At 38.1% G+C, this 27,688-nt stretch overlaps 1 protein-coding gene across 2 annotated transcripts; it reads left to right on the forward strand.

Annotated features, from left to right (window-relative positions):
* Positions 1–468: 468 nt before the first annotated feature.
* On the forward strand, positions 469–27,658 carry PAIP1 (poly(A) binding protein interacting protein 1). 2 transcript variants are annotated; one of them, XM_046672488.1, is made up of 11 exons: positions 469–947; positions 1,506–1,675; positions 8,851–9,036; positions 11,992–12,104; positions 15,479–15,590; positions 16,978–17,103; positions 18,261–18,367; positions 18,917–19,034; positions 19,805–19,859; positions 24,051–24,144; positions 26,464–27,658. In XM_046672488.1, exons 1-11 carry the CDS (start codon positions 680–682, stop codon positions 26,555–26,557), a joined length of 1,443 nt encoding a protein of 480 aa, XP_046528444.1. In that variant the 5' UTR covers positions 469–679; the 3' UTR covers positions 26,558–27,658. The 2 variants fall into 2 exon arrangements, with proteins under 2 accessions (XP_046528444.1, XP_046528445.1); XM_046672489.1 differs by having other exon boundaries at positions 474–707.
* The last annotated feature ends 30 nt before the right edge of the window (positions 27,659–27,688 follow it).

Genomic DNA, 27,688 nt, shown 5'->3' on the forward strand with positions numbered 1-27,688 from the left:
CAGGCGGCAGAGCTGCTTCCCGAGGACCCCTTCGCGCCCAGTCCTCGGGGCGCGCTCCACGCCGGGCATTGATCACACCTGCGCGCCCACGGGGGTGTGCGTCCGCGAACAGCGGCGCGGCTCCACGCCCCCTCCCCCCGTACTTTTATTTTCCCGGCACCAACGGTCAGTCTCGCCAGTCTCTCCTGAGACCCACCGCGTAGGTTGCGCCCGCCTCGGGTAAGCGCTGCTCTCTGCCCCCCGCCCGGCCCCGGTGGCGGGCAGGGCCGTCCAGTCACGGAGACGCCGCTGGTGCGGCGGCCTGCTGGGCCGCGGCGGTTGCCAGCCCGCGGTGAACGAGCGGAGCCGCCGCGGCGGGCGCGCCCGGGGCCTCCGGGCCGCGGGGGGCCGCTGTGACCCGCCTTCGTCCCCGCCGCGCCGGAGGCGGGGAGCCGGGTTTTCGGGGAGAATCGGCAAGTGGAGGGGAGCCGGGGGGCGGGCACTGTGGAGCGGCGGCTTCGGCGGGGGCTCCAGCTGCCGCCGGCTCTGCCCGAAGCGCGGAGGAGCCGAGCGGGGGCCCGCAGCCCTCCTCCTCCATGAGGCCCGAGTGAGCGCGGCTGCGAGAGCCGGCCCGCGGCGCCTCCCCCCGCGTCCTCCCCAGCGCAGCGGCCGCGGCCCCCGGAGGAGGCGGAGGAGGAGCATGTCGGACGGTTTCGATCGGGCCCCAGGTGCTGGTCGGGGCCGGAGCCGGGGCCTGGGCCGCGGAGGGGGCGGGCCTGAGGGCGGCGGTTTCCCGAACGGAGCGGGGCCTGCTGAGCGGCCGCGGCACCCGCCGCCGCCGCAGCCCAAAGCCCCGGGCTTCCTGCAGCCGCCGCCGCTGCGCCAGCCCAGGACGGCCCCGCCGCCAGGGGCCCAGTGCGAGGTCCCCGCCGGCCCCCAGCGGCCTCCGCGGCCCGGGGCGCTCCCAGGTACGGAGCCGCTGTGGGGACCCCGTCCTCCTGGGCCAGCGCTTCCGCCGAGGGCCGGCGCGCTGGCTCCTCCTTGGCCCCGGCTCCCCGAAAGCGTTGCCCGCGGGGCCGGGTTGGGGGGGTGGAGGCGGGCCCGGAACGGGTTTGGAAGGGGCTGCTGGAATCCTTTGTGCGCCCCGGCGGGGGAGGGGCCCCCGCGCGGTCTCGGAGTTGTGCTGTCCCGGGAGGAAGTCCAAATCGCCGCCCCCTCCCCAGCGCTGGAAAGGGGAGACCTTTGGGCGAGCGACCACCTCTTTAACCGACTCCTTAAAAAACGAAGAAAAAAAAAAGCCCACAGGCATTCACTTGGGAGGCAGGTGTGTTCAGAAATGAGTTAAAAGCAAGTCTATTGTTCCTTTTTGCAGGCTTTTGGTACATATCCTGGCGACAACCTTAAATTTCTTGATGGTCCTTGTTGAACTCCTAAAAGCCGGCCCCTCTTAGATGGCTTTTCAGTATATAGCAAGTTGTTGCACAAAGGCGTGAACGCCTTTAACACCCCTTTTTTTCCTTTCGCAGAACAAGCGAGGCCCCTGAGAGCTCCACCTATTTCACAGGATACTGTCCCACAGCAGAACTCGGAGTCAGCAATGGCCAAACCCCAGGTGGTTGTTGCTCCTGTATTAATGTCTAAGCTGTCTGTGAACGCCCCTGAATTTTACCCATCAGGTTATTCTTCTAATTATGCAGTAAGTACACCCTTTTACTACAACTCCAGTTTAATATTACTGGAATAGTGTTACTTCATTAATCAGAGTATGCTGATTAATGCTTTCTGTACTAGACGTAAAAACATTTTATTATGAATTCATTGAACTCATGAGAAAACAAAACTGACTCAGGATTATATTTTGTAGTTATTAAAAGTTATATTCAGAATGTGAGCTTGGGAGTAGACATTCTTGTTTGTTTTGTTCACTGCTGTATTTCCACCATGTATGGAATATCTCTAGGCTAATAAACTAAAATGTGTCCATACTTTATGGACAGCCTGCCTGTAGAATAGTGGCCTGGCAAAGCTGATTTTCAATTTGATTTTAGCAAGATGGCTGAATATTCATTGGTAGCTTTACAGTAAATTAAAGAGTTGTTTTGCTGCAGACTAATTGAGGTAGGTTTTTGAACGCTGAGAAGTACACATGTGGGCTCTGTTATATTAAAAGAGAAGTCTTTCTGGTTCTAATTAACTACTGTTATGCAGAAATGTTGTAGGGGTTTTGATAAAGTGTTTACATAGGTATAAAGAACTTTTAAACTTCCAGATTAACCTTTGTCAATATTATAAGAATTTTAAAAATTGGTCACGCTTAAATAGCAGGAGAAAACACAAAGCACAATTGGAATATTTAGAAAAGAATCTGTTCTAGGTAAATGTATAGCAATTAATTATAGATAAATGGGATAGGAAACATTCTGAAGAAATGATTGATAATACTTTAACATGTCCTATATTCTTAGTTTTATTGACATACATAACATAGAATAGTGTACATAAAGGTTAGCTCAGAGTTTCTTAGAGTGAACACTCAGGCAACCAGCATCCAAATCAAGAAAAGAAGCGTTAGCAACGTCCTTAAAGCCCCTTCTGTCCCTTCTAATCATTACCGCTCTCCAAGGGTAACCACTGTTTTGACTTAACGATAATTTTGCCTGTTTTCAAAGTTTATATAAATGGAGTCATACAGAATATATTATTTTTGTTTCTCACTTTCATTCATCATCAAAGTTAATCCATGTGGTAGCATGTAATTGGAGGTGTCTTATTCTCATAGCATTCTGTTGTGTGAACCACAGTCCCGTTTGTTGATGAACATTGGGTGGCTTCTCCTTTGGGGCTATTTTGAGTAGGATTGCTCTTCTTTTCCTTGTCTTGGTGGCTATCTGCCCTTGTTTCAGTTTGGAGTATACCTAGAAGTGGAATTGCTGGGACAGAGTGTAGCCAGCTTTAGTAGAAACTTGCCAGATAGTTTTCCGAAGAGACTGTCGCAGTGTACTCTCTGAGGACTGTGTGGTTTCCACTTGCTCTACTTCCTTGTCACCACTTGGTATTTTCTGTTTAAGTTGAACCATTCAGTGAGTGTGTGGTATCTAGTTATGGTTTTAATTTGTGTTTACCTGATAACTAATGGTGGCAAACCTTTTTTGTTACTCTTTTTTTTTTTTGGTTTTTCCTCCATATTTGATAGAAAAAGTATAGAAAAGCTGTATTCCATATTTTAGAAATTCCATGCAGCTTGGACTTTTTGGGAAAAAGCTTTCGGCCTGAAAAGGGAAAGTATAGTCATAGCAGGAAGAACAGTTGATTTTGGGTGAAAAGAGCCATCAGTCATAGAAGGTAGAAGTGAGAACTGCTTGGGTTCGTGCCAGAAGATAGTATTTGGCTCAGAGAAGAAAGGAACCATTGGAGAGCTGTGAGTAATTGAATAAACTCTTGAGGATACTTACCTTCTAACAGCCACAAACAGTTCCGCCTTTGTCTGCGTCCCTCTTGACTTGGGCAATTTTATGATGGGGGAGGGATGCAGTTTTTTCCACAGTTCTGTACCAACATACTTCAAGTGAGTCCTGGGCTATAGAGCAGTGAATTGAGCCATGTTAGTCCACTTACTTTGAGTCACTGTCATCTTTTAGGCATTCCTTGGTATCTTCCAGTAGGTCGGCTTCTTCTGTGCTCAAGTCTCCAGAACAGATTGCAGGCCTGTGGCTCACATGTGGCCTCCAGGTATATCTTTGGCCCTCAGAGTTTTTTGTCTTCTTTTTTTTCTTTTAATAAGTTGCCAACGCTTAAGTTAGATACTGCAAATCTGAATTTTCTGGTTTCTCTTGAAATCCTAAGATCTGGCCATACTGGACTGTTATTTTGATAGAGCAAAAAATTGGCGGGAGCTGAAGAGAGGCAGCCCCTTTAGATGGAGTGTGTGAGCTCTAATTTGCTCACTGGTTTACTTCATTCGTTTGTAATCCACCTGTATTCTATAAGCATTCAAACTTGCTAGCCCTGCTCTGGTACATTCTCTGGCCTTACTCCTTTACCCTTTCACCCCTGGCTGAGTTTTTCTCAATCCACTTCACAGAAGAGCAGTATCTTTGTTTTTCCTGACTCTTGTGATAAAATGTTATTGTGAGGGAAACTTTTCCTCATAGTAACCGTAATCAAAAGTTAGCTACATTCACTCACTCATTCAACAAATAGTTGGATACTTAACATGAGTCAAGCACAGAGGATACAGCAGTGAACAAATCAACAAAAATTCCTGCCTTCGTGGAGCCTCTTTTCTAGTGGTCTCCTGGCTTGGTTTCCAGAAGCTCCTTGAGTCTGCTTTTGTTAATACACGTAAAAATCTATTGCTTGAGCTGGATCTGCTGTCAAGAATGCATGCTTTTTCTAAAAGCCTTGATAATAGTCCTTTGCTGTTTTCTTAACCCTTCTACAACTGCAAGCCCTTCAATCTTTCCTCTAATCTCACTGCCAGAATTTCCTGCTTTGTATGCCTTCTTACCAGTGAGCTGCTGTATCCATCTATTCCTGGCCATTACTTCTTCTCAGAGTAACTATCACATCCTAAACACTTAATCACAGAACCAGAAATTCCACCTAGGAACTTAAAAAGCATTTAAGAGACAAAATTCCCACACACACACACACACAAATCCCAGCTTTTTTCTAAAAACATCCTCCTTGAAGTTACTGCCCAGTTTTTCTTCTGCCTTTCAGTGATAACGTTCTCCAAGGTGTAAAATTATTCACTGTTGGTACTACTGAACTTCTCACTGACTGTTCAGACCTCTGGAGAACAATCCCACTAATTGTATTGATGCTGTTTTTGCGACAGTTACTGCTGCTCTTTGGGTTTTAAAATGTCCTCTTAACCCTCATCTTACTAGACTTTGTTGACCACAGTATGACATGTAAGGTTTAACAAGTCCCAGTGTGCCAGGCCCTGCACCAGGTGCCAAGGGTACCTTTCTGTCTTTCAGAAGTTCCTCTTATTTTTATAAGAACTGAATATTTAAGATACTAATTTTCGTTTTAATTTTTCCCTCTCTGTGTATAGTCTCCTTCACTCCCAGACTCTGCAACCACTCTTCTCCCAGATTTCAACCTACGAAATTGTTCTGTGGCGTTTGATATCATGAGCACCTCTTCCCATTTACCTTTTCCTTTGGCTTCTGTGGCAGTACTCTTCCTTTATCCTTCCAACTTGCAGATCATTCCTTCTTCCCTCACCCTGTAATCGCTGAGGTTCTGTCTTTTCTCCATTTTATTACCTCGTTTGATCCTACCGGTCCCCTAGAATCTGACCATTGCCTGCCTATCTGCTGACAACTTGGAAATCTAATTCTTCCTCTGAGTTCCAGGCTTGTGTCTCCATTTCTTTGACCTCTTCATGAGGATCTCACATTCAAACTCAAAGATTAAAGAAGAGTTTATCTTCTGCATACCTCTTATGTTTTTATATTCTAACCAGCTGCTCAGGCTAAACGCTTGATGGTATATTGACTCCTCTTTCTCTTTCACCCTCTTGCCCACCTTCAATCCAGTTAAAGTAGTCTTAATTATTCCATCATCTGAGTGATCAGTTTTCTTTTGGTCCCACTGTTTTAGATTAGGTTTTCATCCCACCAGTGTAGTCAAAGTACCTACCGTGAAAAGTGAGTTTTCTGATTGCTGTCCCTCCTAATCTCGTTACAGAATTCTTTCTAAGAAAAATAAATAAAACTTAAATATTTCTCAGCGTGGAAGACATTTGACTCCACATTGAAAACTGAAGAAATTAAAAATCTGGTACTAGAGAACTAATGCAAGCTTTGATTCAAACACATTGGAGTGTATATCTGTTCAGGATGTTCTTTGCCTTCTCTTTTCTTAAAACGACAGGCTCTGAATCCCCTGTTCTGCTGTATTCAGAGCAGCTCTATGTTCCCTTTTTACTTCTGGGCTTCAGATTTTCTTAAAAGAGAGTTTGCTAATTTGAAGGAAAAAAAAAAAGACTGAAACCAGTGTTCTAAACCGCGTTTTACCACAATGAATCACATTTGATAGAAACAGGAAATTAACACCTTCAGCTGGGACCTGTAGACTTCCTGCATTTCATTATCATTTATAGGATGCTACAAGTGTGTAAAACTAAACTATATATCAAAAACTTAAACTAGTTTTTAATTGTAAAATTCACACGTGTGGTTGACATTAAGTATATTAATGTATGCATTTATAATTCTTAACTGCTTTCACAATTTTATAATAAAGGGTCAGTATTTATAATATGAACATTTCTTCACTCCAGAGGTAACTACTATTATTCCTTCTCTATCTTTCCAGAAATTTTCATTGCCTATAAATCTTTTTTTAAAAATTAAATTGTACTAAAATATGGTTCTGTATTCTCTTTTCATTTAACACACTGTATTGGCAATATTTCTGTATTGGTACACGTAAATATATCTTGTTTTCTTAAGTGACTATGTGATATTCCATTATACAGATATAAGGTAACATATTTCACCAGTTCCTTGTTGATGGATTGTTAAGATGAGTCTTTGGCAATGAATATCCTTGTATGTATCTCAGAGTTGAGCGTTAAGCCTTTGGTTATTTGGAGTATAGCGTAGAAGTTAAAAAGTACAGGATTTGTTCTGCGCTCAGTTCTTCTAACTAGCTGTGTGACTATGCACGAATTACTTAAGTTGGCACGTGGTCCTTCCTTGTTCAAACCTACCCCAGCAGTCTTTCACCCCCAACTCCACCCGCCATGGCTTTCCTACTGCCTTTTGAGCCAGTGTCCTCACTATGGTCCCCAAGACCCTACATGATCTCCCTGTCTGCCTCATTGATCTCATTAGCTACTGCCCCATCGTCAATTTCTTTGTTCTGGCCTTTCTTTCTCAAAGGTATCAGGCAAGCAGCTATCTCGTTGGGGCCTATATGCTTCTTATGCCCACTGCATAGAATATCTTCCCTAAGGTATTTGCATGGCTGGATTTTTTTTTTCTTTCTGTTGCAGTTTAGATGTTAACTCTTCAGAATCCTTCCCTGACCATTTTTTCCATACTATGTCTCAGCGTCCGAATAATGTCTTCCATTATGGAATATAAGCTCCATGAGAGGAGGACTTTGTCTCCTGTATTCACGGCATGATAGTACTTCCAGCACCTAGAACAGTCTTTGGCACTTAGTAAGCACTCAAACGATTTGGAGTGAATAACATATACACACTTGGTGGCTTTTAGCTTTTTGATGAATTAATCAGTTAGAGTACCATCCTAGGTACCAAGAAGTATAGCTTTTATTCTGTTTTTGGAAGCTTCTACACTTTAGCCCCTTTAGGTTTGAGAACATGGCTATTGCATTTGGGATATGTTTCACTATTTTCCTAGAAATTTAAAAATTTATTTATTGAACACTTAGTGCCTTACTGTGTGCTAGTCACTGGTCCAGGGGCATTTACTCATTAACTCACTTAACTCATTAACTGGTTTAATCCTCAGTCACACAGCTGTAATGTTTATGGTTCATAAATTTGAGTTTCATCAGCATTAGTACCTTTATCTTACAGTAATTTAATTTGGATTCAGTTGTGTGATCAGACAAACATTTAATGTGTGAGCGTTTCCCTGCTCTTCTGCTCAGTGAACGCTGTATGAGCATGATAGGGGTGCATGAATCTGCTATTCCTGCAGCTGGTCTTATTTTCTGAGTGCCTCTCATAGTACATGAAACTTGTCATGTTAAGTATCACTTTAGTGTCTAGAAATATATAAAAATCATGCAACATGGCCTCTAACTTGTGGTCAGCTGAAGAAATAGTGGCCAGCACCAACAATAGAGGAACCACTGGCTGTGTCAGTCTTTCCACTAAGATTGTATGTTCATCTCCAACATGGAACTTTCCTAAAGGGAATTTTGACTAGATGTGGGGTTTTTTCCCCCATATGGATTCCCTGACTTTAGAATGTGACCCCTTCATAAAATGCTTCTATAGTGCAGTCATAATTCTTTCATGTGGTTCCTCATTTGACTCCTTTTGGGGAGGGGTAAATTTCATCACGCAATATATTATTAAATCATAACTGTTAAGTAAACTTCAGAATGCTTTGGAGGGTACTCCAGGCACTGCGAGTGTAAGGGTTCATAACTGTGATCTGATACTTTTTGCAGTACTCATCCTGCTCAGCCTCCTGCCATTTATTAAAAGGTTGGGGACTTCCAAAGGTGATAGTGGTGGAGACCTTAGTTGGAAATTACTGCTGCTATCAAGATTGGCTAGAAACTTGGATATAGCAGCCAAAAAGTCTCCTACCACTGTACAATATGATGAAATTTTATAGTCACTTAACCATATATATTTCCTGTCCTTGGGGATTGACAAATGACAGCCCTACTAGCTTTCTTGTTTTCAATATAGAAAATGTCCACTATCTACAAGAACATTGAGAATGGTATAATGAATCACCGTAGTCTCAACAGTTAGCTACATGTGGCCATTCTTGTTTCCATATCCATGGCCTCTGCTCCCCTCCCATTTTGAAGCAAATCCTAGATCTTATTGTAAAGTAAATACATTAAAATCTTAATTTTGTTATTGGTATTATAGTGATATATTGGTTTAAACTTTATTTCTCAGCCATTTTGTAGATCTGCCAGGGATAAGATGACAATTCCCTACCCAGTGAGATGGAGCCCTTCTGTTACAACATTTTAGCCATTGGGCAAGGAAGAAGGATAGCTCAGTGGACTTAATTTTATTGAGGAAAATAACAAATTTTATCATGTGAAGGATCCTTAAAAAAAATTATTTGTGCTAGATACATCCCAACTTGAAACTGCTTCATTTTTATTTATTTTTTACCTTCTGATCTATAGGAATCCTATGAGGATGGTTGTGAGGATTATCCCACTCTATCAGAATATGTTCAGGATTTCTTGAATCATCTTACAGAGCAGCCTGGCAGTTTTGAAACTGAAATTGAGCAGTTTGCAGAGACCCTGAATGGCTGGGTTACAACAGATGATGCTTTGCAAGAACTTGTGGAACTCATCTATCAACAGGTAGGTTGGCTATAGCACGGAGTGATCATCAGGTGGCTTCCTTGAAGCCCAGGGATGGTGGCTGCTCTTTGAGGGAGGCCAGGTTCATGTTCACCTGCCTCCACACTTGTTAGCTCTTTATGGTTCATAGGAGCTTTTAAGTCTCTGCTGTGTAAAATTCCTGTAGTTAGGGATCCAGGGCTGGAGCCAGACCTCAGATTCACCTGTGTAGCCATGGCTCTGTCCAGGCCGTTGGAAGGAGCTTTGGGCATCTATGAGGAAAGCTACATAAGTATCATACCTTTTTTCCACTCCGCTCTGTTTTATAGGATGTGAGATTAACAGTACACAAAAAAGACTGCATTTCTTTTCTCCTGGATGTTAAATTATATACCATTATTGGATTAGGGGAGAAAAAAACATGAGAGAACTTTCTTGCCTCATAAATGTCTTGGGGAAAAACAAAAAAGGACCACAAAACACCCTGTCTTGAGTCTTAACATTTCTGCTTGTCTTCACTTTAAAATTTTCAAGGATTTACATCTTAATTCCTTATTCCTTGAAAGTCAAATGTCAGTGTAGATTGTTTCTTCACACAAAGTTTAGTTTTGATCCTAGCATATTGGTCATTGACACGTTAATGCTATTTTTAGGGAGAAAAATAAACACTGGACTTTGAAGACAAGTTTAAGGTCAGTGTGTGAGACTGGCCAAAAACAGAGTAGGATATGAACAGACCTATAACCTTTAGTATTCTTTAGTTCATTGCTGCTAGAGCAACTCAAACTTGGCATGTATGGAAAAGTGATTGTGATAGCAGGTTGATTTTTCTTTTGCCTGGTGTTTCATTTGACTACTTTTCTGATTTGTTCTGTATTCTTACTGAAGCCCAGTATTACCTAACCAACTCTCAGATTTCCGGAAATGCCTGAGATCTTAGGAAGATAGAACTGCTGCATTTGTCCTGATACCTACTCTCAGCTTCTAAATGGGTTGAAGAGAAAAATGAGAGAAAATGGAAGAATTATACTTATTGCTTTCTGGTTTCTCTTCTGTTTAGTTTCAGCTCTTCAGTAGGCTGCCTGATTATAGTTCTTCATGGCTGGACAGAAGGACTGTAGCCTGACAAACTGCAGTTTCTGTGATTGTCTCAAAGCCAATTCCTCACATACAGTCATGCGCAACGTATACAACAGTGGTCCCATAAGATTAGTGCCATAGAGCCTAGGTGTGTAGAAGGCTATGCCATCTAGGTTTGTGTAAGTACACTCTATGATGATCGCACAAAGACAAAATCGCCTAACAGCGCATTTCTCAGAATGTATCCCTGTTGTTAAGCCATGCATGACTGTATGTACTCAGTATTTTAAGTTTTAACATTCTGGGGTCAGTGATACACAGATTTACCAACATTTCTCAAGTTTCATTGAGAGAATTTACTCATAGCAACTAGCAGAAGAAGACCTGTTCTAAGAAGAAAAACAAATGGCAAATTAAAAATTTAATTTAAAAAGCCAGACGCCCGTAAGGACTGAGATGGGGAAAGGAGATAGAAGTACCAGTTTTGGAGACTACAAAGCAGGAGAGTGAGTGATAAATGACTTGGCAGGTCTAAAAAGTTGAATTCCAAGACAGTGGAGAAAGCTGAGAATCACCCTGATTTATAATACAGAATCTCCAAAAGGTTCTGGATAAGGATGGAAGGAGGCTAAAAATATTGTTTAAAAATCTAAAAAAATTAGACTATCTAGATCTTTTTCTGAGTAGCCAGTTTGAAGTTTTATTGTAACCCTTGAGAAGTTATTGAAGGAGGTATTCCACCAAAAAGAGGAATTAAGCTAAGAAAGAAGACGTGGGAACTAGGAAATGGGGAATTTTATAGGAGAGGCCAAGTGGATCATCCAGATGATGGTGTACAGGGTCCCATGTGAGCAAGAAAATAATCAGAAATAAAAAGACCTAATAATTATAAAGTACTTACTACATGCCAGGCAATACTAAACACTTGACATGAAGTTAACTCATTTAATCCTCAGCGGTTGCGAGGTATTACACTTAGCCCCATTTTATACCTATCTTAACAGAGATGGTTAAAGGACTTGTCTAAGGTTACCACAACTAGTAATTAGACCTAACATAGGGTAGGAGGGGCACCAGGCCATTTGTTAGCTCTAGACTGGTTAACTACAACCTTTGTGACCTTGGCCAAGTCCCTTAACCGCTTAATGTGTTTTACTTACCTAACATTAGGTAGTGAACTATGTTCTGTATATCTCTATTCTTTAAAAACTGAGATGAAAGTTAAACTTCCTGAGTACTGCTTTGGTTGTATCAGTCTTTGATACATAGTGTGTTCTCACTGTCTTATTTTTTTAAATAGCTTATCTATTTTGATTTCCTCTTTACCCCAGTTGTTTTTGGATTGTTCTTTAAGTGTTAATCTCTCGCACCATGTATGAGTAATCACCTCTTTAGAAATCCAGAAACTGAAGCTCAGGGAGGTTTAGTGATGTCCAAGGTCACAAAGCAGAAGGTCTGAGAGTCTTGTTCTGGACTGCTGGATGCCAGAGTCGGTGCCATCCTATCCTTGAGAAACACCACAGATCAATAGTTCAGCAAATGCTCTTGTTCATAATTGGCACTGTGCAACTGGCTCTACATGTACATATTTTGTGCAAAAATGGGTTAGTTTAAAGAGATATTGTCTATTTGCTTTCTGGTAACCTCAGGCAAATGATGGGGAGAACTTGCCTTAAACATTTTTCTTTGTACTTGTTCTGATTCTTGGTGTAAGGTTGGGAGGGAGAGTTAACAATTTCCTTATGCCTAACAATTACAAAAGACTTGTACATTTTTCTGTACAATATGGTCAGTTTTGGGGACAGAAATGGTTTCCTCTTTAGAATGTTGCTCTGAAGTATTTGCATTAATAACTTGCTGTGTCTGTGTCATACAAAACTTTTTTCTTTTTGAAAGGCCACATCTATCCCGAATTTCTCTTATATGGGAGCTCGACTCTGTAATTACCTGTCTCATCATCTGACAATTAGCCCACAGAGTGGCAACTTCCGCCAGTTGTTGCTTAAAAGGTTAGTGTGAATATATGAACTTAAAGGAAAACTACTACTAAACGTACTAGAATTTGACCATTCCTCTTTTCTAGAGACTACGTAATAGAAAGTTGCAGTGGAGAATAGGGCAGGCCTTTCTTACTTGTATAGTATTGAAAGCTTGTAGTCACATATTTTAGTCTTTTTCTGTAATGGTCTCTGCCATTGATTTTTGTCTTTAGGAAGGCCTTTTCTTTCCTAAGATCTTAAAAATGATCACTTAACATATTTCTTAGCACTTTGCTACTTTTGGTTTGACTAAGGATCCAGTTTCATTTATTGCCACAACTTTAACCAGTTTTTCCCATACCACTTTTGTGAATGGTCCATTACCTTACTGATTTGAACTACCTTTGTCGCACTACATCCTTATATTTGGGTTTTGATTCTGGACTTTCATTATATTCAGTTCATCACTTTTCTATTCCTATTTCATTACCATACTATTAAAAAGCTCTAATTTTTTAATATCTAGTCTAGATAGTTCCCCATTCTTTTTTTGTGGAATCTTCTTTCCTGTTCTTGCATGCTCATTTTCTCCAGTCAACTTTAGAATCAGTACATGAAATTACCCAAATCTTGTTGGTATTTACTAAGGTATTTTGGGGATGACATTGCATTCATAAGCTAATTTAGGGAAATTAATTTACTTATAATTGGCATTATTTTATTCAATAACAAGGTTGTCTTTGAGTTTATATAGTTTGCCCATTAGTTCTCTAAAGATACTTGCAGTGGTTGCAGAATATTCCGTTGTATGAGAAGACTGCACTGGAACAGAATAAAGATTCCAAAAGTACATTTCTGAGACACTTGAAAATTAAGCTTTTGATGAAGGTGGTACCTCAAATACATATGTGAAAGATAAACTGTGCTGCTGACACAGCTAATCATTCATGGGGAGAAAGCAAAACAAAGATGGGTTTCTGTCTTACTCTTTACACCAAAATATATTTCAAATATATCAAAGATTTAAGTAAAAGTGAAACAGTAAATACTAGGGGGAAAATTGACAATTAAAATCTTAGGTTGGTAATGTCCTTTTAAGCAAGCCAAGATACCCACAGTCCCTAAAGCAAGAGATTAAACTTAATTACATATAGAATATAATATTTAGGGAGGTGTCATCAATTTCTTTGAAATAAAAATAGGGATGCGTGTAACACGTGGCAACAAGCTCATTTATTTAATATGAAAAGCGGGGCATCTTAGGAATAAGTAAGAAAAAGACCAGTATTTTAATAGAAATATTAGGAATGTCTCTGAATAGGTGCAATTTGGAAAAATATAAATGACAAAGTTATAAAAAGATATCTAACCTTCCCTGTAATTAAAAAAAATGCAAATTATAGCTTCTAGAAAGATGTGAAAGTGGGCCCTTTTAGAAGGTAGGATGGCAGAAAGCCTTGCTTATCATCTTCCCCAGTGCTGCTCTCCCCTGGCTGTGCCTTACAGTTACCTAGAGACTTAAAGTAGGGCTGAGACCCTGCCCCCACTCTTGGACATTCCTATGTAACTGGGCTTAGGTGGAATCTGGGCTTGGTTTTTTAAAGCTCCCCAAGTGGTTCTACTGGGTAGCCATGGTTGAGAACCACGCTTCTGACTCTTTTGACCCTTTACCCATGTATGTGCTTCTATAGTAATATGATACTGTCAAAAATATTAACATGGAGAAATGCCAATCATAAAACAAGTGAAAAATGGCATAGTTCTATTACCTAACTTAAAAATCTATACATACTTTGAAAAAGCAGTTACCTTCACAGCATTTATCTCTGGGTTGCAGTGACTTTGTTGTTTATATTTCTCTCTGTTGCAACCTTTGTGAAATAAGCATGTATTGCTTTTATAATTGAAAATCTTTAGCTTAAAAAGGTTCGGGGTCTTTCATCTCGCTTAGATAATCAGCCATGTACAGGGATAGGGATTTACTTTTGCACATAAATTAACACATCTTAATGTATAATGGGATAGTTACAGCATTTATAAAACAAAAGGGAAGTCACCTGCAAAGTTGTAAAAGAAAGGACAGAGAAAGGAGACCAGCCAGTAGGTGCTCGGATAACTGAATTGGCATTAGTTAACTGATCCTTTCCATTATTAACCAGAGTGTTCTGTTTATAGATATCCCAACTTTTCTTCTAATGAGGAATTAATATGTATGAGAAGGTAACAAATATCTTCTCTGACTCAAACAGATGATGTTGCTCATTTAATATAGCTTGTAAGCATTGGAATCGGCCACATAGGCACAATAACCTATCCCGAGTTTATGGTTAGTTCACACCCTGACCCAAGGTAAATTCTTGGGCAAGAAGTGACTTTTTTTCTTCTTTGAAGAAATTTTTTTACAAAGCCAACCTAAACTGATCCCTCCTGTACGAAGCCATTAACTCGCTGTAAGCTCCTCCCTTGGTCTTTAAAAGAAGTTCTATCAAAATCAGTTTTATAAAGCACACGACTTTCCTGGAGTTGTCTCATCACCTTATCAGTAAAGATGAGAAAAAATATTTAACACCAAAATGGTAAACATTTAAAGCCTATTTTAAAAATCCATTCTAGTAGTAGTAGCTGACACCATAATTCACTGACACAGACAATTACAGGCTTATTGTGATTAGTTTAGATATCTTGTAGGAACTTTGTCTGTAAGCTCCAAGAAGAGGATTTCTTTTTATTATTTGTGTAAGGCAGATGGGGGGAAATAAAGCAAGGGAAAATAAGTTATTTGACTCCTTCATTCTCTGTTGGAAGTAGGGACCAAATTAATTGCTTTCTGTGTTTCTATGTGGTTTCAACTGGGGACTTTTTTCCTCATTTTTCTTCTCTGATTTTTATAATGGAAATTAGAAGGATAATGGGCTCAATAAGATTTCATTTTCAGCTTAGTTGGAGGCCATCTATGTGTATTTTTAAAGCTCTATTTCAAAGTTTGTATATTCATAAAGAGTAGAACATTTTACAGAGACAATTTGAAGTAAAAATAGTTCTGTCTTAAAAAACCTGTAAGGCAATAAATAAGGTATGGCATTTTTTTTCTTTCTTTTTGATACCCATATACAATGAACCTTGTGAAACGTATGTTGCTTAAACATCGCAATCTTAATATGATACAGATAGTTGAAAATAAACCCATCAGTTTCTTAAAACTAGGAATCGTAATATGAAAAGATGGTGCATATTCTGGTCCCTACAATGGACAGGAACACTTTTTATTATAGAAAGTCAGGATGTTGGTGTCTTGTACTTGGCTCTGTATTGCTTGTAGACAGCCAAACCAACAAACAGTCATCTTGTTTGACTACTTAAAAAAACAAAGCAATGTGATATTATAAAAGATGTATCTTTATTAGATGTCGGACTGAATATGAAGTTAAAGATCAAGCAGCTAAAGGGGATGAAGTGACTCGAAAACGATTCCATGCATTTGTACTCTTTCTGGGAGAACTTTATCTTAACCTGGAGGTGAGAAGAAATTTTTCTTTTGTTAAGTACTGACAAAGCCTGAGAACATAAATTGATCTCAGTTAAGGAATTTGTGTTTACGTTCTACTTTTACAATGTTTAGAGTGAAATGGAAGAAGGGGAATGAGAGAGAAGGAAAATGATGTCTTAGTACCTGCTTATGGTAGTCTCTGTCCTCTAATGGGACGTCTGTAATATTTATGTCTCCTGTTCAAGGGCCGGGTGTTAGGAAGTAGCTACTAAGCATTTTAAAGTCTTTATGTACTTCTGGAAAGCCATGGGTTACGTGGAAGTTTAAGCTTTTGAAATATAGACAGTCATACCTTTTTGAATCCTGGTATCATAAATATTAGTACATTTACTATGTTGACTTTCAGATGGTGGCTCAAAAGCGACTTGCCCTACAAAACACAAAGCTTTGAGTGAAGAGGGGAGAGATTAGAGTTTCTAGTTTTTTCACCCTAATTCACCCAGAATGGTTCTTCTTGGTCCTATTTTATATATTAATCTTCCGCATAGAATGCATTTGTACAAAGTCTACAGCTAAACACGTTTATAAATTGGTGTACTTGAGTATATGCTTATCAGTGAGCGACATAAGTGTTGACTGAATATTACTTTGTAATGGATTTGCTTGATTTTTTTTTTTGCACTGGTTACTTCCTTAAGCTCTGATTTAAGGACTGAGTATCATAAACCCCACTGAAAAGACACGTGTATCCACCATCAAATGTGCATGTCAGACAGTGTATTTAAAATGTCTAGGTCCATTCTAGTGCCTAATTTACCATCCCCTTTTACCACAGATGGACTTAATTTTTTAAAAATCTCGTGCTTTAATCTTTTTCAGTTTTTTAATTTAAACCAAAATAAGAGTACCGATCTAAAATGTGCTTTAAATCAAGGGTCATTTTAAGAATGCTGTTGAGTGTTTCCTACGTGGAACTATTCTTGGGAAATAGAAGGATAAGGCATGGCTTCTGAACCTAAACTTCTTCTAGCCAGAGAGCTAAGATACGTACCATTCTAATGCAAAATAGAACATTTTTAAATAATATAAGAATCAGAATAAAATGCTATATGTTCCCCAAAAGATGGTAAATTAGTAGACTAGAGAACGCTTTATGTAGCAGTAATATTAAAGAAGGTTTAAATTATCCTGATCATATGCTATGTGTGATAAATGAAAAATTTTAGTTATAGACTGCTGGTTTTATTAGAGGTCTTAGTTACAGGTAAAGTCAGTCTAATTTTGGAAGATACCAGAGTGTGTTCCTATGATTTTTGTTTAACTTAAAACATTATTTTGTCAACATATTGTTAGACCATTTATGTATCTGTATTATATTTTGGCATGGTTACTTTTCATTTTCTTTTGTCACAAAAGATCAAGGGAACAAATGGACAGGTCACAAGAGCAGATATTCTTCAGGTTGGTCTTCGGGAGTTGCTGAATGCCCTCTTTTCTAATCCTATGGATGACAACTTAATTTGTGCAGTAAAATTACTGAAGGTAGGTTTTACTTACTTTTTTCATAAAAATTTAACGGTTCCACCCCGTTAGTGTATACTTTAGAGGAAGGAAAGTATGTATAGTGCACAAATGAATTCAAGATTAAGTTATTAAGTTAAATATTGACAGTTTACTCTTGATTTAAATATTGAAAAAGCAATATGTACTTAATTGTTTAATAATATAAGAAGCAAAATTTAGAAGTGAAAAAGGAAGTTCTTCACTCTGTCCCCATCTATAAGTACACTTTTCTCCCTTTCCCGTGTCTGTGTGTATGCTCTCATGAGTAAGATCTTATCCTGTCCTGGCTTGCTTTTTTAGCACCTAACAAACATCTTGGATCTTTGCATGAAACACAGGTATGCAGTCGTTTTTTTCAGGAGCTTCCTGGTATTCCAGTGCACGCACACACATTGTTTATCCATTCTGTCATTGAACAGTTGGGGTATTTTCAGTTTAGCCACTGCAGCACTGTCAGTAATCTTTCATCGTGTCTTCAAGTGTGCAGTTGTTTATGTAGTTTAAATTCCTACACATCCATCTGGTGGCTCAGGAAGCATGTATACTTTAATTTGATAAGTAATGCCTCCTAGCAGTGAGTGAGTACACCTCTTGCCCCATATCCTCATTAGTGATGAGATATGATCTGTCTTGGGTTTTGTTTTGGCATAGGTGGTGAGTAAAAACAAAAACCTCATTTTCATTTGCATTTTCCTGATCACCAGTGAATTTAAGCTTTTCTTCATGTTGATTAGCCATTTTTTAATTTCTGTGAACTACCTGTTTATATTCTTAATTCATTTTTTTCTGATGAAAGTTTTTTTTTTTTTAAATTCAAAAGGCCTATATTTATTACATCTTAAAAGTGATAGGTTGACGAAAATTGCGTAGCTTATCTTGGTCATACAAGGACTATACCGTATTGCCATTGACACATAAAACCTATGATTAAAGTTCTGCTATAATTCATTCTTTTAGTTTCTTTCAGTTAAGAAAAACAGCGGGTATAGAGATCCTTGAATATTAGATGGTAGAGAATAATTGAGAATATTTAATTTGCTAAATTCATCTTGTTCAAGGAATGCTTGAAGTGCTACTAATGTCTTTTCAGAATTTCTGTATTAAATTCCTTATTTTACTGATACCTGCTTTTTTAGTTGACAGGGTCAGTTTTGGAAGATGCCTGGAAGGAAAAAGGAAAGATTGATATGGAAGAAATTATTCAGAGAATTGAAAATGTTGTCCTAGATGCAAATTGCAGCAGGTAGGAAAAGAAGTAATGTAGATAGCCAGTAGATCTAAATTTCTTACTTTTTCTCTGGGGGTGGTTTTTTAATCTGCTATACTTCATCAGAATAATTGAAATAGATTGATCTACAGAAGTATTTTCTTTATAATATTTTACCTATGGCTTCTGCTCACTTATCCACTTTTATTCCATTATGTTTATAAAATAAAGAAGTTAAGATTTTCCTGTGGTAAGATATGAGTCCATTGAAAAATGTTTCAGACTTTAAATTGTTCAATAAATATTTGGATAAAGTACTATTATAAATCCAGTAGGAGGCATAAATGTTTGCAGGATTGCCACTGCTTGTAAGAACCATATGGTCACAGTTACATGGAACAAATTTCAAGGCTGTTTTAAAAAAAAAAATAATAAATTCATGTCATTATAGGAAATATCTAGAAAATTAAAGCATTGGATATACGTATTAAATTTGTGAAACAAAGTTTTAGAAGTCTGTGGTGTTTTAGAGCCTGACAATACTTGTGGTGGATATACTTTAACTTATTTTTGACTTGTCTGCAGAGATGTAAAACAGATGCTTTTGAAGCTTGTAGAACTCCGGTCAAGTAACTGGGGTAGAGTCCATGCAACCTCAACATACAGAGAAGCAACACCTGAAAATGACCCTAACTATTTTATGGTATGCCGGCGTTGACATTTTAAGTTTTGCTTATTGCTTGAATTCAATTTTAGAAATTTCTAGATGAGTTATATAAAGCTGTTCTCAGAATTTAATGCCTAATAATTCTTTTCACTGGCTTAGGGTCACATGGCAGCCAGCAGACCAGGTAAATAGGAGAAGAAACATGGCATCCTCCAGTGAAAGGGTGGACTAGAGAAAGATCCATCCAGTGGCAAGGGAAATTGATAAGGCTTGCCCGCAGGTGAACATAGGGATTCCAGGAAGCAGTTCTTCTGGAGAATTCATAACCAAAGACCTGCATCTCAAACTTTTACCTTGCATGTTGTAGTAAAGTAAATTAAGAAAATAAAAACGGTTATCAAGCCAGTGATGCCCTGAAGTTCCCAACATGACCAGACACAAAGCAACTATAGAATAACCCTCCTACAACCCCAGTCTTGGAAATTCTTAAAGAAAAAATTGGTGGGGAGGGGGTAACCACAACTAAAAACAAGCTGACACTAAATCACAGTGCACAACAAAACAATTCACTGAGAGTGTGACAGACAAGAGACAGCAGAGTTAGAACCACAAGAACTTAAGATAATAGAAATCTGAAAACCATAGACTTCTCCAAAGAAATGGAAATGGCTGTGAGGAAGTTAGTTTTTTACTTGTTCTTGCATTATCAGGTGCAGACAAGTGACATCAGCCATGCTTCATTAATGTGCTTTTAAAAAATCAATTCTGAAATGATTACATATTTTTATCACTTTGATTCATCCTAGAATGAACCAACATTTTATACATCTGATGGTGTTCCTTTCACTGCAGCCGATCCAGGTATGTTGTCTCAGTCATTTTTCCCTCCATTTTTTGGTAAGAGAGTAAATTACAGGAAACCATACTCCCACCAGCACAAACTTGTAGCTTTTTGAGGAGTTCACATCATTCTAAAATAAGGTAAAAGTTTGTTGCATATAGAATATTCTTTAGTGACCACTTAGAACTACTTCAGATGGAAAGTCTGACTCAGTATGTAGTGTCCTGTCATCCTAACAATGGAGGATTGGAAGAATCTCTCAATTAAATGCAGCCATTTTTATTTTATATTTTCTCTGATATTTTGTTTTTATACTCTATACTTTCCAGTGGTTAGAATGGAAGAGATAGATGGTTCTAGTTCACTATGTAATCAGCAACTTTCATTAATATGGATTAATACTTGTAGATGCTAAGAATTACAGATTCAATACTTGGTGGATCAAAGTTAGTTAACTCTAAATCGCTGACACCTTCCCTTCCAGACAAAGGTCATTTATAGAAAGGTTGCTTTAATTGTGATAAATGGGAGTGCAGTGAGAGCAAGAGAGAAATTTTTCCCATTTGGTACAAACTACAACCAGCTTATTGTCGGAATACTCCTATTTGTTTCCTCTGGATAGCAGGCACTGACTATCCTGTGCCTCCAGCACAAATGAGGTAGAAAGAACTGCTTAACCTTCAGCTTTAAATTATGAAACATTCAAAAAATATAAAAAAAACTGACTACTGATTCACTGTCAAGATTAAAGCAATGTAGTTTTGTTATTTTAATATATACTTTGGGTCTTTCTAAAGAGAGAAAACCCTATAGATACTACTGAACTATTCGCAGTTCTGTGATTGATCCCTCACCCCAAGTCCAGTCCTTCCATCACTTCTCTCCCAGAGGTAATTACTATCCTGAAGTGGGTGTCATTGCGATTATCTTTTTACTTCATTTGTGTCTGTAAATAATAGGTATTATCACACACGGTAGTATTAACCTAAATGGTATGTTATGCACATCCTTTTGCAACTTATTTTTTATTCAGTATTATTTTCAGTATTTATCCATGTTGCTATATATAGCTTTACATCATTTATTTTAAATGCAAATAATATTCCACTTAGGGGAGCTGTAAACTGTGGTTTACTCTACTTATGGATGGTCAGGTGGTTCACACTTGTTACTACAGACAGTACTGTACAAACATCTTTAGTCTTTGTGCACAGGCAAGAGTTTCTTTGGGGAAGGGAGTGTGCGTCTTCAACTTCATGAAATGTTGCTCAAGTGCTTTCCAACATGATTATACCACTTAATATTCCCACAGCAGCCTCTGAGCATGTTTCTCATCCTTGGCAGCACTTATTGTCATCAGACCTAATTTTTGTCAGTCTGATTGTATGAAATTGTAAACTTGTGTTTCCCTACTAGTGATAGGAATTTCTTTTCATGTTTCTATTGACCTTTTGATTTCTTCCTTTGAGAATTGCCTGACTCTCTTCTTTGCTTCTATTGGATCATCTCTTTCTTATTGATTTGTAATTCCTTACATAGCCTAGCAAGTGATCCTTAGCTTCTCCCAGTATGTGCTGTCTTCCCATTTTGTTTATGATGTCTTGTCATATAGAAACTCTGAGTTTTGATGTAAACTAAATATATCTGTCTTGTTTTGCCCTCTGTGACTTAAGTTTCCTTACAATTATCAAATTCCATTTTCTTCTAAAAAATCTTACTTTGCTGTTTTTCATATTTAGATCTTTAATCTATCTGGCTAATTTTTATATATGGGATATAGTAGGAATTAAATATTTTTTCCATAGTCTCTTGTCTCAGCAACAGGTGTTGAGTCATCCTTGCTCTCCTAGAGAAAAAGTCCCTCTGTTGTGTACCCTGGAACTCCTCTGTAAACTTGTGTCTTATTCCCATGTCTATGCATGTGGATCTTTCTTCTTTTTATCTCAAGACCAATACTGCATTCTAAATTATTCTTACCTTACTGTAAATCTTGCTATGTCTGGTAAGACAGACTTTCTTCCTTCCCTTATTCTTCAAAGTTAGCTTGATTCTTTGTTCCTCATCTTTGTCTAATCTGTTTATTCTATTTAATATTTTATTTCTGGTAACTATTTTGTTTAGAAATTCAGTTTGGTTTTTCAAATTGAATTTTATTTCCATTTTGTTCAAAGTATCTTGATCTTTTCTCACAGTTTTGAGTCCTTTTTTCTCATTCTAAACATGCTTATTTTTATTTCATATTTTCATTCTGTGTTTTAATTCTAATCCTGCCGTTATTTCTGATTATCACACACAAAATTGTTTCCTTAAGTTGTGATCATTTTTACTGCAATCTCGTATTTAACTTAAACTTTTTTTTGGAAATGATTTCAAACTTACAGAAAAATTACAAAGGTAAAAATTGTACAAAGAACGTCCATCTACCCTTTACTCAGATGTACCTTTGTTAATGGTTTACTCCATCTGCTTTATCGTTTGTTCTCTCCACACTTATTTTTTTTCCCCTAAACCATTTGAAGTTGTTACATATATTTTGGCCCTAGATGAATGCTCCAGTGTTTTAACTGCCTTTTTGTTTTTCTTCATGAAAACTCCTTGTGGCTTGGATTATAGGAACATCTATCCAAAGTGGATTTTATATTTGCTCCTGCCAGGAGCCACAGGGGTAACATTGGCTTGGGCAAGTTTTTATTTTCTTGTCGTGGGGGTTCTTTATGTGGGTAGTAGAAATTTGAGGTGCAGGCCCATTGTTACAAATTCTCTGGGAAACGAGTTTCTTCGGAGTACTTCTGTCTCCACTCCAAACCCAGGCAGAGACAACCAAGCTCCTTTGCCATCTCCCTGTGCCACCAGGGTGTTTTTTGTTTTGTTTTTTCCTGGTCCACTTTTTGCTTGAGAATATCAGCCCTTTGAAGGCCCCGGGTTTGTGCAGGGTGATGTGGGCATGGGACCTGAATTCCTTCTCCCTACTTCACATGGACCCAAGACCTTACTTTCTGACCTTCCGTGGGTTTTAAAATCCAAGCCCTTTGTTTCTGAGACCACACGGTCTGCCAGCCACCAACTGCAGTAGTTGTGTGTGGCTTCAGTTCCTTTTGCACTTCTAACATGTGGTTACTGGATTGTCTCTTTTGTGAACTCATTTGTACATTTAAAAGGATGTTTGTCTTATGTGTTACCTCCAGTATTTGTTGAGGAAGGTTTTATAGTTAAAATGGTCTCCAGATTGCCAAAATTGGATGTCAAAATATCACCAGTGGTTTAAGCTGGAATAAGTGTTTTACAGAGACTGACAATTTTGGAAAAATATGGTCTTTACTCAGTCTAATGTAATTATATTATCCTCTTGAAATTTGAGCTGTTGGTAGCTGTTGGTCACAAGAAACTAATTTTAAGCTAACTAGTTTTAATATACACTGATCTATTTTATTATTCAAAGGTGAGGCCTCCATACAGACATGCTGATCTTAAAAGATACTCAGTAACTCTAAGACAGTTGGTAAATGGAGAGAGATAATATCACATATTACCTTGGAAGAGCCCAACCTGGGGAAAGTTGGTAGAACTGAAACATTTATCAGGTAGCTACCTTCCAGCTGTCTCCAGGGGGAAGGAAGACAAGAAAATCCCCTGTGCTCAGAACCTTTGCTAGGTTAGCCTCCTCTGATTGAGAAACATGGAACAATGGCTGTGACCTCTTAGCAGGTGGCTCACTGTACCTCCTTGGAGAGGAGTAATTGGGAAGCCAGAAGCCAGGATGTTTGATTGAAATCCTTCCTTCTGCGAGGAAAAACAGGAATATGGCAGGAACTTGTTCTTCCCCGACAAGTTATATAGCCAATACTTTGTCTGATAGAAAGAAGCAGTAGAGAATGTAAACAGCATACACATTGGCCGTGAAATGTACTCTGGTATATTCACAGTGGCTTTGATTTCCAGCTTATATTTAGAGGAATATTATATATATATATATATATATATATATATATATATATATAACTAATATTTATGAGCATGCAGGGAGGCAAAAGCAAGCCAATTAGAATATGTTTTATAAAAGCTATTCTTAAATACGTAATTGGAAGCTTACTGCTAATTAAACATTGGATCTACTTAAATGAAAAGTCATAATAAAAATAATTTTTAGGGATAACAGGCCATTTCATATGAATTTTTTCAGCATGTAAACTTTTTTCTTTATTTTTTTATAGATTACCAAGAGAAATATCAAGAGTTACTTGAAAGAGAAGACTTTTTTCCAGATTATGAAGAAAATGGAACAGATTTATCAGGGGCTGGTGATCCGTAAGTTCTCTTCAGCTACTAACTTCCTTTGTGAAATTTTCTGTGGCCACAGTTTGTAGACAGTTTATACTAGAAAAAAGTAGATGAAAGAATGTGCATTTTGATTTGATGGTAATATGGTTGTATATATGTAGTACTTATTTACCAAAAATTTTTAGAAAATCGGATTAGAAAACATGTAAACTGTGATTCTGAAAATTTACATATAGTTGAGGGGAAAAAATATTAAAATGTAGCATAGTCAAGCATAATTAGTTTCTTGCGTTTTTGTTGTTTTCCAGGGGAAGATTCACCCTAAACTAACATCTGTTGCCAAACTTCCTCCTTTTTTCTTCCTTCCCCCCATCCCACCCCACCCCACCCCAAAGCCCCAGTACATAGTTGTGTATACTTGTAAGTTGTTCTGGTTCTGTGTGAGCCACTGCCACAGTATGGCTACTGACAGATGGGTGGTATGGTTCTGGGCCTGGAACCGAACCCGGGCTGCCGAAGCAGAGCATGCCAAACTTCAACCATTAGGCCATCAGGGCTGACTCTTAATTAGTTTTTGTAAAATAGATGCTGTTATTGTACCTAAGACTTTAAAATAAGTAGCTCTAATACAGTAAGATCTTGGGCTAGTTCTGTGCCTGTTTGTCCATCCATAAAGTAGGAACAGTAGCAGCCCTTGAATATTTTTGGGAAGTAAATGAAAATACATAAATACTTAGAACAGTCTTCTGGCACATAGTAAAAGGCTCAAATCTTAGCTGTCAGTGGATAAATTAAGATTAAAGAAAATAGATATTCCTATATAAAATGTTTGGACTGATGGGAAGATGTAAGTTATAGTCCTGTTCTCATCACTCCATTTCTTCACCTGTCATTTTTTGTAATAAAAGAAATTTTTATCGTATTACTCATTTACCTTCAGATTGCACTACTTTTGTTATAGAAGAACCAAGAACTTGTGAGGTTTAGTCCTAGTCCTAGCCCTGTTAACAATTTCTATGAACTTGGACAAGCTACTTAGATTCTCTTCTTCCTAAGTAAAAGCGAGAACAAATTAAATCTGACTTCAATTTTTCTTGTATCTCATCTCTCACGTGTGTTGTAGATTAAAAAAAAAAAAACGTGAACCACCTTTATCCTCTCCTGTTTAGTGACATTTTAATTATAAGTCGGTTTTTGAGATCTTCTAATATAAGGTTGCCATACTTTTACATACTACTAGTTTAATAGAAAAAAATATGGGGATGTAAGGACCCAGGCACAGTTAGGCAGATTCAGCCCTGCTGGGCATAGCACTGGAAGTTCAAGTTGTTCTTGGCATTGAATTCAGGTTATCCTCTAAAGTTTTGCTTGGTAAGCAGCATAGTCTCTTGCCCTAATGAACTTGTGGCCATTTCAACACATGGCCTTATACTGGAAATGGGGGAGGAACAAAGCGAGAGAGAACCATCAGCAATTGCTTGGAGTGGCAAGATAGTTTTGTCACACATGTAGGTGGAAAGGCTTTTTGGGGAGTGGGGAGACATATGGACAGCATCTTGTTGTAAAGGAAAAGTGCAGAAAAGAGAAAGGATCTGGAGTCAAATTCTGGTCTGCAGCATACTTACCCAAATCCTGTTATTTATTTAACCTCCAAGAGTCTTTTTTTGTTTTTTAATCTCTAAAATGAAGATGATGGTAGTACGTATTTTTTTAAGATGGCTATGGGAATTCAGCAAGACTGTGCGTATTAAACCCTTAGTGGGCGCCTAAAATTTTTCCCCTATTCTTAGCCATGGAAAGCCTTGTATGCCATCATTTTAATAAGTGGGAAAAAAATCTGAAACAAATTATCCAGAAAGTAGCTTCTTGTTACGAAAGTCTAATTCCAAATGAGAATGTAACTAAACTGTCATCACAGGAATATTTCTGGTGTTAAGTAGACATAAAATATTGTATCATAGAAGTGAATGGCATATCTGAAATTATGTTCTCATTATAGTGTAATTGTTGATGAGGTAAATTTGTGAAATTAATATCAATCTTGAGCCCCTATGTCAAGTCTTTGATTTAGCTTTGAGATTAAATAATTTAACCTATGTCTAAAAGTATAGCAGAATCTTAATTTCAAACACAAGGGGCCTCAGAATCCAGTGTAAAATTTAACTCATCAAATTAAGCATTTGTTGGTTTGAGGACTGCCATTTTTGTAATTCTAAGCAGTGCTTGAGTTCTAACTCGGTCTAGGAGAGTTATGTCACATACTTTCCTTAATCGTGGCGTAGCATCTCGGACGTTTTCTGAATTGAAAAACATTAAACTTGTGAATCATCTTTGCTTCTTTCACAGATACTTGGATGATATTGATGATGAGATGGACCCAGAGATAGAAGAAGCATATGAAAAGTTTTGTTTGGAATCAGAGCGTAAGCGAAAGCAGTAGAGCTAAATTTCAGCATATCAGTTTTATGAAGCAGTTTAGGTTATGGTGATTTAGCAGAACACAGGAAAGCAAGAAAATGTGTCATACTTATACCAAATTAAGGATTTTGAGTTATGTTACTAATGTATGCAACTTTAATTTTGTTTAACACTATCTGCCAAAATAAACTTTATTCCCTATAACTTAAAATGTGTATATATATATAATAGTTTATTATGTACAGTTAATTCCACTGTTTTGGCTGCAATAAAATCGATTTTGAAATAAAATGTTGAAAGTAAATTTTGCTAGCTGGTTAGAAGCTTATCCTTTAAATTCTCCTTTTCTTGAGGTAAAAAGTCTTTGCCTGGAAATACATATTACTGCAAAAATGTAGCATCCTTTTTTTAGATATGAGTATTACAGCTATCATTTAGTTTTACATTTAGTGTCTCAGTGAATTGGGTTTCAAAGATGAATCACAATCGTGAAATTCTTTAGCACTGAAGTCTTAGACTATTATTAACAACTGACTTACATATCCAGATGCTATTTGATACCAAGGGCTTTTAAAATCTCATTTAAAAAAAAAAACTTGGAACTCCCAACCAAACAACTAAGATTCCTCACTGAGGCTTTATTGCAATTCTAGAGCTATTCATTTTTTTCACCTAACTTCATTACTCTAAAGCCTAGAACATTATTCTGCTTTATTTATATGGTTTTCTCATTTTTATTTTGTAGCATGAGTTGCATTGACTTTTTTACTAGAGAATTTTACTAGATCTTTGTCACTCAAGTTTTCATCTGCTTTACAATTGATATACCTTGAGGATCACTTTTCTAATACTTTTACTACAACGTGGTACCACCTCAGCCCTAGTTAAGTAATATTTTTACCTAATGTCAAATCTTTTTCCAACTAACTAAAAGTAAAACTTATGTACAAAAGGATTGCTTGTAAATATGCATGTAAATAGTTCTGTTAATAACCCACTGTTGTACATTTGGTACATCTGTGTCTGCTAATACAGTTAGCTTTCTCACTTTTCTCCTTGTTTGTTCAGTCTGGATTAAAATTAGACTTTGGAAATAAAATTTAAATAGCTTTGTTTCCTCTAAGTTTTTTGGAGTGGTATCTGGTATTTTTAA

Source organism: Equus quagga, chromosome 9 (assembly GCF_021613505.1).
Source record: "Equus quagga isolate Etosha38 chromosome 9, UCLA_HA_Equagga_1.0, whole genome shotgun sequence".
Taxonomy (NCBI): Eukaryota; Metazoa; Chordata; class Mammalia; order Perissodactyla; family Equidae; genus Equus; species Equus quagga.

Excerpts from the sequence above, each read along its gene's own strand:
- PAIP1 (XM_046672488.1), top strand. The coding sequence starts at position 680 with ATGTCGGACGGTTTCGATCGGGCCCCAGGTGCTGGTCGGGGCCGGAGC. Across the intron at positions 1,676-8,850 it reads GTTATTCTTCTAATTATGCA|GAATCCTATGAGGATGGTTG; the intron begins GTAAGTACACCC and ends TCTGATCTATAG. Across the intron at positions 15,591-16,977 it reads AACTTTATCTTAACCTGGAG|ATCAAGGGAACAAATGGACA; the intron begins GTGAGAAGAAAT and ends TTGTCACAAAAG.